Source organism: Nansenia antarctica (genome assembly GCF_963989245.1).
Source record: "Nansenia antarctica genome assembly, chromosome: 6".
Taxonomy (NCBI): domain Eukaryota; kingdom Metazoa; phylum Chordata; class Actinopteri; order Argentiniformes; family Microstomatidae; genus Nansenia; species Nansenia antarctica.
In genome coordinates, this window is record NC_137676.1 from 23,222,501 (window position 1) to 23,232,500 (window position 10,000).

The 10,000-nt window shown below is 54.1% G+C and overlaps 1 protein-coding gene across 1 annotated transcript in view; it reads right to left on the minus strand.

The window, feature by feature from the left end:
* The window catches only part of lama2 (laminin, alpha 2), a gene marked incomplete at both ends in the record, with an annotated part of 430,348 nt that overhangs the window by 149,564 nt on the left and 270,784 nt on the right, over positions 1-10,000 (minus strand). Inside the window, 3 exons of the mRNA XM_080534306.1 lie at positions 450-686; positions 1,117-1,253; positions 1,734-1,914. Coding sequence (XP_080390432.1) covers positions 450-686; positions 1,117-1,253; positions 1,734-1,914 — 555 coding nt within the window. The remainder of the gene's footprint in view (positions 1-449; positions 687-1,116; positions 1,254-1,733; positions 1,915-10,000) is intronic.

Sequence of the window (10,000 nt, forward strand, 5' to 3'; positions counted from 1 at the left end):
CTCCACCTCCACCGTCCTCCGATGTCTACCTCCACCAGCCTCTACCTCCACCACCTTCCGATGTAATAATAATTTAATAATTTTGCCATTTAGCAGACGCTTTTATCCAAAGCGACTTACAATTACGAATTACAGGGACATTCCCCCTGGAGTAACTGAGGGCTAAGTGCCTTACCCAAGGGCACACTAGTAGTGGTGTGGCTTCAGGCGGGATTTGAACTCACAACCTTCCGATCCCAAGTCCAACTCACTATCCACTAGACCACCACTACCCCTACACTACCCCGATGTCTACCTCCACCAGCCTCTACCTCCATCAGCCTCTGATGTCTACCTCCACCAGCCTCTGATGTCTACCTCCACCAGCCTCTCAGCTGTTCCAGACATCCGTTGGATGTCATAACGTTGACACGTTAGCACGTTAACACGTTGACACGTTAGCACGTTACCTTGCAGCTGCACTTCCCGGTGCGGTCGGCGCAGGCGCACACGTCTTTCTCCACGTCGCACGTCTGCACGTCCGACCCCGCCACCGAACACTCGCACGCAATGCATTGTGGGAAGTCCCGGTATCCCAGTTTGCACTCGTTGCACTTCTCTCCGGTGAAGTGGTCTCTGCACTGGCAGCAGCCCGTGTTCAGGTTACACTGCTGGCTCACGCTGCCCACCACACTGCACCCACACGCCTGGGGGGGGGTGGCAGGGGGGGTGGAGGTGTCCTTTATTAATTCATTCATTGGTTCATTGATTAATCCATCCATCCATTGATTCATTCACTCTCTCACAGAGGAGGGAGGAGAGGACAGGTAAAGAAAGAGAGAGGCAGAGGGAGGAGAGGTAAAGAAAGAGAAAGGCAGAGGGAGGTGAGGAGAGGTGAAGAAAGAGAGAGACAGAGGGAGGAGAGGAGAGATAAAGAAAGAGACAGGGAGGGGGGTGGAAAGTGAAGAAAGGAGAGTGGGTGTCATGTAAAGAGAGAGAGAGAGAGAGAGAGAGAGAGAGAGAGAGAGAGAGGAGTGGTAGAGAAAGAGGAGGAGGCAGAGAGAGAGAGAGAGGAGTGTAAAGATGGTGAGATGAGACAGATAGGAGTAGAGGAGAGAGAGAGGAGGAGGGGGGTACCTTGCAGCCCGTGGTGAGGTCGTGTCCCCAGGTGTTGGGGGCGCACCTGTCACACCTCTCTCCCACGGTGTTGGGGGGGCAGATGCACTGGCCCGTGGTGGCATCACAGTTGTTCCCTATGTGGGTACACTGGCATGCTGGAGGACACACACACACACACACACAGACACAGACACAGTCACACACACACACACACATACACAGACACAGACACAGACACAGTCACACACACACACACACACACACATACACACACACACACACACACACAGACACACACACACACACACACACGCGCACACACGCACGCACAGACACGCACGGACGCACGCACACACACACACAATATGCTCAGTTTTTTGCATAAAAATACGTGCTATAAGTAGTTCAGAAACATAAGTGACAGTGTGGTTCAGGGGAGGCTGGTGGAGGTAGACATCGGAGGATCTCCACCACCACTAGCCTCCCACTGGCCTCTAGCCTCTTAACCTCTAATCAGAGGCTGTCTTACGTGTGCAGCCTCTACCCTCTGGCCTCTAAACCTCTAATCAGAGGCTGTCTTACGTGTGCAGCCTCTACCCTCTGGCTTCTAAACCTCTAATCAGAGGCTGTCTTACGTGTGCAGCCTCCCTCCTGGAAGTTGAAGTGTCCGCGGGAGCAGCGGTCGCACTTGGGCCCGTCAACGCCGGGCTGGCAGCGGCACTGACCCGCCTCATCACAGTCGAACGACTTGGACCCGAACGAGTTACAGTGGCAGGGGACACACCCCCCCCCTGACTGGACCCCATAGGTGTTGGGCTGGGGTGGGAGGAGGGGGGGGGGGGGGGGGGGGGGGAGGAAGGAGGGAGGGAGGGGAGGGAGAGAGAGGGGGTGAGAGGGAGTGTGGGGGGGAGGGAGAGAGCGGGGGAGGGAGGGAGAGAGAGAGGACATCAACATGGAACCAGCATGGAACATGGAACCAGTAAAACACACTTCAAAAACCAGCAACACACACTTCAAAAACCAGCAACACACACTTCAAAAACCAGTAACATACTTCAAAAACCATTAAAACACACTTCAAAAACCAGCAAAACACACTTCTTCAACACCACATTCTCCTCAGCGGTGATAACAGCATCAACGTCGGGGACGACGACACATGAAACCTGGGTGCACAGCATGGTTCTTTCTGTCTGTCAGGCCAACCTGGAGGTCTACTAGGCGGTTTGGGTGAGTTTAAACACCTCCATATATGGTCGTTTCTAAGGCGTTTAAACACCTCCATATATGGTAGTTTCTAAGGCGTTTAAACACCTCCATATATGGTCGTTTCTAAGGCGTTTAAACACCTCCATATATGGTTGTTTCTAAAGTGTTTAAACACCTCCATATATGGTCGTTTCTTTTTTTCTGAGTGGGGCAGTCCCACTCATATTTTTCATTTTATTGGACAGATACAGTGAAGAGAGACAGGAAAGTAAGGAGAAAAAGGGAGACAGGGCATATATGTCAGCAGGGCAATCAGTTGGGATTGGAACCCATGCCGACATGGGCATATGTGTGCACTGTAGAGTGTGGTGCTAGACCACTGGTCCTCCCCAGGCCACTATATGGTCGTCTCTAAACCCACCCCAGCATCCGCGTGGAGAGAGAGGACATTTCATTACTCCATTACAGATGGAGTAACGTGTGGTGAATAGGAGATGGGCAGAGAGAGGGAGGGAGGAAGAGAGGGAGGGAGGGAGGGAGAGAGAGAGATGCAGAGACAGATGGTCTGATATGAATGTGATTACATGAACAGTCCACAGCTCCTGCCTTTCTGCTTGTCTTCATTACTCTACCTTCAACGGGAGTAAGAAGTGTGTGTGTGTGTGTGCGCGCGTGCGCGTGCGTGAGAGTGAGTGAGTGAGTGTAGTGTAGAATGCGTCTCCCCCTCTCTCCTCTGAGTCATGCAATCGATCATTCTTGGACCAGTGGGAGTTGGTGTGTGTGTGTGTGTGTGTGTGTGTGTCAGAGTGTGAGTGTGTGTGTGTGTGTGTGTGTGTGTCAGAGTGTGAGTGTGTGTGTGTGTGTGTGTGTGTGTGTGTGTGTGTGTGAGGACCCCGTGTGGGTCCTGGGGGACGGGACACGTAGGAGATTGATTGACAGCTCACGCTTTGTGTCTGGACAACAACCAGGTGCTGTGTTAGAGATGACAGATGTGTGTGTGTGTGTGTGTGTGTGTGTGTGTGTGTGTGTGTGTGTGTGTGTGTATGATCATGTTTATGTGTGATGTGGCCACCGAAACCCCCGCACCATCTTCTCCACTGTCAAGACACTACTCCGACCCCCGGACAACAACATAACTTCCTCCCCTGATCTCTGCAACTCCTTTCTCCACGCCTTCAACAGCAAGATCGCTCACATCAACAGCTCACTGACTGCCTCCATCTCCAACTCCACTACCCTCCCCCTACTCCTCTCACTACTTTCTCCCCTGTTGACTCCTCCCTCATCACTACTATCATCACCGCTTCCAAAACAACCACCTGCTCCCTCGACCCCCTCCCTACCACCCTGACCAAGGCCTGCCTCCCTGCCCTCATCCCCCACCTCACTGCCCTCTTCAATCAGTCACTATCCCAAGGCCACGTTCCTTCAATCTACAAACTCGCCCCTGTCACCCCCATTCTCAAAAAGCCCACTCTTGACCCAGCCAACCTCTCCAACTACCGCCCCATCTCCAACCTACCATTCTTTTCCAAAACCCTAGAGCGCGCTGTCGCTGCCCAACTTCACTCCCACCTCCAGTCCAACAATCTGTATGAACCCCTTCAATCTGGTTTCCGCCCACATCACAGCACTGAAACAGCCCTGGTCAAAGTAATCAATGATCTCCTCACCTCCGCAGACTCCGGTGCCCTCAACATCCTAGTTCTTCTAGACCTGAGCGCAGCCTTCGACACAGTGTCCCATTCCATCCTCCTTCAAAGGCTGCGCCAACTGGGTGTTGAGGGCACCGCCCTGGACTGGCTCACCTCCTACCTCACCAACAGACAACAGTTCATCTCCCTCTCCGGTCACACCTCCTCCTCCTCCTCTGTCACACAGGGGGTCCCACAAGGCTCAGTCCTCGGCCCCCTGCTCTTCCTCTGCTACACACTCACCCTCGGTCACATCATCCGCCAATTCAACCTGGACTTCCACTGCTACGCCGATGACACCCAGATTTACATCACCACAAAATCCACCCAGAACCCACCCCTCAGTCGCATCGAAAACTGCATTTCAGCAATAAAAACCTGGCTCACACACAACTTCCTCAAACTTAACAGTGAAAAGACCGAAGTCATCCTCATCGCCACCAAATCCATTCTCAATAAAACCAGACCCATCACACTCACCATTGACGACACTACCATCACCCCCTCCCCCCTGGCTCGCAACCTCGGCTTCATTCTGGACCCCACCCTCTCATTCGATCCCCACGTCAGGTCCATTGTCAAGACATCCTACTTTCACCTCCGTAACATTGCAAAAATTAGACACTGCCTCTCCCCGCCCGCTGCTGAATCCCTCATCCACGCCTTCATCTCCTCCCGCCTTGACTATTGCAACTCCCTACTCACCGGCATCACCTCCCGCTCCCTCCATAGACTCCAGATGGTCCAAAACTCTGCTGCCCGCCTGCTCTCAAACACCCGCTCCCGTGACCACATCACTCCTGTCCTCCACTCTCTCCACTGGCTCCCCATCAAAGAACGTATCCAATCCTCATCCTCACATACAAAGCCCACCATAGCCTGGCCCCCCCTTACCTGACTGACCTCCTTCTCCCCCACCGCCCTACCCGTACCCTCCGATCCTCATCCATTGTTCCCCTCACTGTCCCACCCTCAAAACTCAAAGGCTTCGGTCACCGTGCCTTTTCACGAGCTGCACCCCGCCTCTGGAACTCTCTCCCTCAACCACTCAGAGACTCACCCTCACTCCTCACTTTTAAATCCCACCTCAAAACCTACCTGTTCTCCCATGCCTACAGCCTCCCCTACCCCTAGCCATCTCCCCCATCCCGGCCAACCCCCCCCCCCCCCCCCCCCCCACCTGGACACGCATACAACCTCCCCTACCCCTAACCATCTCCCCTGCCCCGTTCGCTAACTCTGTGTTCCATGTGCCCATGTTATCTGTTGCTTGTTGTTTCTGTGTTTTCCGTTTCTCCCATATTGTCAGCGTCTTTGAGCCTCGGAAAAGCGCTATTGTAGTGACCGCTCGCTAGTGAGCAAAGTATTCCTAATTCACGGCGTTCCAGCCTTTCTTATATGTTGGTGTTGACTCAATCACCCAGGCTGCTTAGCGGCTGATATGACGGGATATAAGTGGGACAGAGTTGAATGAATGTTTGTTGTTGTCAGTACGCATGCAGAGAGTGAGAATAAAGCACATGATTGTTTTTCTACCGGCAAACCGACTACATCGTCCTGTTATTGCCGTCACTCCTACATTGGTGACCCTGAATTTCTCTCGAACGTTTTCGGAGATCATTGAACATGACAACAAACGCAGTTTCACTCAAGCTGCCCGAGTTTTGGGAACAAAACGCCATAGCATGGTTTGCACAAGCTGAAGCTCAATTCGCCCTCAGAGATGTTACCGTGGATAATACCAAATACTACTACGTGGTAGCAGCTCTTACCAATTCAACGGCAGCGAGAGTGGTGAGTCTTATTGAAAACCCACCGGCACAGCACAAATATGTTACCTTGAAGGCACACCTCATCGATACTTTTTGTCTGTCTGAATCTGAACGTGCACGCCAGCTCCTCTCTCTCCCTGGGCTCGGTGACACAAAACCCTCTGAACTGATGGACCACATGCTAGCTCTGCTGGGCGACCATCAGCCGTGTTTTCTTTTTAAAGAGCTTTTTTTGCAACAGTTGCCAGACCAGGTTCGTTTTTCTATGGCTAATTCAATCAAAACAGACTTTCGTCAGCTAGCCAAGGAAGCGGATATATTTTTCTCAGCTGGGAAGAGGTGTTTTACAGCCACCATGGATGAGTATGGGTTCCAACCACTGTCCATCTCCGCTACTGCTGTGGCCCGCCGGGTGAGGCCGGCGGGGTTGTGCTTTTACCATGCAAAATTCGGGAGCAAAGCTAAGAAGTGCCTACCACCATGCAACTTCAGTGTGTCGGGAAACGCACAGGCCGCCACTCATTAGCAGCTGTGGGTGCCGGCCATTCTGCAGGCTTGCTGTACGTCACTGACTCCCTCTCTGGCCGCCGGTTTCTATGTGACACGGGGGCCCAGGTGAGCGTGCTGCCTGTATCGGCAATAGACATTAAAACAGCGAAACGAGGGCCCTCCCTTGAGGCTGCCAATGGCAGTGCAATCGCTACCTTCGGCAGGCGCACTGTGGGTTTGTGTTTTGCTGACCAGCGTTTTACCTGGAGTTTTGTGTTGGCCAAAGTGTCTACTCCCCTCTTAGGCGCTGACTTTCTCTGCGCTAACAGCCTCCTGGTGGACGTGGGGAACCGCCGACTCGTCAATGCTGAGACGTTCGGCTCCTTGTCATGTGAGCGCAGTGACGCAGCCACAATGAAGCTGTCCAGTGCTGTCTCGCCGGCTGATGAGTTCTCCCCTCTTCTATTGGAGTTCTCAGACATCACAACACCTACCTTCTCGGCCGCTGCCACCAAACACGGCGTCATGCATTACATCTCCACGGAAGGCCCACCAGTGCATGCCAGGGCCCGTCGCCTCGACCCACACAAGCTCACCATCGCGAAAGAGGAGTTTGCAGCCATGGAGACACTTGGCATCATTCGCCGTTCTGACAGTCCCTGGGCCTCGCCTCTCCATCTCGTTCCCAAGTCCAACGGAGGCTGGCGTCCGTGCGGCGACTACCGGCGCCTAAATGATGTCACCACACCTGACCGTTACCCCGTTCCACACATTCAAGACTTTTCAGCCCATCTAGCGGGCGCGTCTATTTTTTCTAAAGTGGATTTGGTACGGGGATACCACCAGGTGCCAGTTAGCCCTCAGGACGTCCCTAAGACAGCGGTTATAACACCATTCGGACTGTTTGAGTTTTTGAGGATGCCGTTTGGCCTCAAGAATGCCGCCCAGACCTTTCAGAGATTGATGGACGCCATGCTGGGCAACCTGCCTTTTGTGTTTGTCTACCTAGACGATATCTTGATAGCCAGCACGTCCAAGGCAGAGCACCTATCCCACCTCCGTCTCCTCTTCAGTCGCCTCCGGGAACATGGATTAATCATCAACCCAGCAAAGTGCCAGTTTGGACTGCCTGCCATGGATTTCCTCGGCCACCACATCACTACTGCTGGGGCGGTCCCGCTGCCATCAAAGGTGGACGCTGTGCTGCAGCTCCCACGCCCTACCAGCATTAGAGCTTTACAGGAGTTCCTGGGGATGGTGAATTTCTACCATCGATTCATCCCTCAGGCTGCCCACCTAATGCGCCCCCTGCATGGGGCTCTCAAGGGCAAGACCCCTAAGCACATCATCGAATGGTCCGACGAAATGTCAAAGGCGTTCTCAGACACCAAGGAAGCCCTCGCGAGCGCGACCATGCTGACTCACCCCGTGCCTGAGGCTTCCGTGGCCTTGACAACTGATGCCTCAGATTATGCCGTCGGAGCCGTTTACGAACAGCTGGTCAAGGGGGTTTGGCAACCCCTGGCATTTTTCAGCCGACAACTCCGCTCCAGTGAGCAAAAATACAGCACCTTTGACCGAGAGCTCCTCGCCCTGTACTTGGCAATCAGGCACTTCCGGTTCCTGCTGGAGGCTCGTCCATTCACGGTTTTTGTGGACCACAAACCGTTGATTTTTGCCATGGCTAAGGTGTCGGAGCCGTGGTCTGCCAGGCAGCAGCGTCATCTGGCTTATATCTCAGAGTTCACTACAGACATTCGGCATGTGGCGGGAAAGGACAACCCCGTAGCTGACTGCCTCTCTCGTGCCACTATCGGGGCTGTCCATCTCGGCATCGACTACGCCCGTATGGCTGCGGATCAGGCTTCGGACCCAGACATCCAGGAATACAGGACTAAAGTTTCTGGCCTCCAGTTGGCGGACATCCCCTTCAGCGACGACGGCACGACGCTGCTTTGTGACGTGTCCATGGAGCAGCCGCGCCCAGTGGTTCCACATGCTTGGAGACGGCAAGTTTTCGAGGCCATACATAGCCTCTCACACCCAGGCAGGAAACCTTCGCAGCGCCTGATTGCAGCGAAATTCGTCTGGCCCAGGATGAAGGTTGACATTGGTGGGTGGGTCAGGACCTGCGTGCCATGCCAACGGGCAAAGGTCCATCGTCATGTTAAGGCCCCGCTGGAGCGGTTCACGGTCCCTGAAAGACGCTTCGACCACGTCAACATTGATCTGGTGGGTCCCCTTCCCGCCTCCAGGGGATACACTCACCTTCTGACGATGGTAGACAGAACCACCCGTTGGCCAGAGGCCGTCCCACTGACGGAGACTACCACAGTTGAGGTGGCCCGCGCATTCATCGGCACCTGGGTCGCCCGGTTTGGGGTCCCCTCAGACCTGTCCTCTGATCGGGGGGCCCAGTTCACTTCTGGCATATGGACTTCCATTACTCAGCAGCTGGGTGTCTCCCTCCACCGCACTACGGCTTATCACCCACAGGCCAATGGCCTGTGTGAACGTTTTCACCGGTCCATGAAGGCTGCTCTTAAAGCCGATCTCCGGGGCGGCGGCTGGGTCGACAGGCTTCCTTGGGTGATGCTGGGACTCCGTACTGCACCTAAAGAGGACCTTCTTTCATCCTCTGCTGAGCTGGTGTACGGCCAACCCCTCCGGGTTCCGGGGGATTTCCTCCCTTGTGCTACGGTCCCCTGGTCAGCACCAGAACAGCGAAGTGCTCTGCTGGACAAGGCCAAGTCGTTCCGGCCGATCCCTACCTCATGCCACGGCGTTCCTAAAGTACGTGTCCCGCCTGATCTGAAGGCATCGGGGTATGTCTTCATCCGCCAAGACGCCCATCGAGCCCCCCTGCAACCGCCCTATGATGGTCCCTACCGGGTCGTGGAGACAGGCGACAAATTCTTTATTATCGACATGGGGGGTAGTAAGGAACGCATCTCGGTGGATCGCCTTAAGCCAGCTCATCTGGACTTGGACCGTCCCGTCGAGGTGGCCCTCCCGCCCCGCCGCGGTCGCCCCCCTGTTAAAACAGCCCCGACCCTAGCTCCTGCAGACCCCCTGCCCTGCCTTCCGAGGCCGGCCAAACGTTCGCCTGTGTTTTTTCCCCTGCCTCGGTCTCCTGTGCCTGCTCAAGGGCGCCAGAGTCGCTTTGGGCGAGTTATCAGAGTCCCTGACCGTTTTTTGGGGCCGGTTCTTGTGAATTCTGGGGGGACGTGTGTAGTGACCGCTCGCTAGTGAGCAAAGTATTCCTAATTCACGGCGTTCCAGCCTTTCTTATATGTTGGTGTTGACTCAATCACCCAGGCTGCTTAGCGGCTGATATGACGGGATATAAGTGGGACAGAGTTGAATGAATGTTTGTTGTTGTCAGTACGCATGCAGAGAGTGAGAATAAAGCACATGATTGTTTTTCTACCGGCAAACCGACTACATCGTCCTGTTATTGCCGTCACTCCTACACTATATACATTTAATGAATTATTAATTATTATTATTATTAGACACACAAATGTTCCAAACTCACTCAATATGCAGTGTGTGCGTACCTGTGTGTGTGTGTGTGTGTGTGTGTGTGTGTGTGTGTGTGTGTGTGCGTGTGTGTGTGTGTGTGTGTGTCAGCGAGTGTGTGTGTACGTGTGTGTGTGTGTGTGTGTGTACACGTGTGTGTGTGTGTGAGCCTGGACTGTGTGTCTCTTTGAGGTCTCTCCACCCCTCCTAGATGAG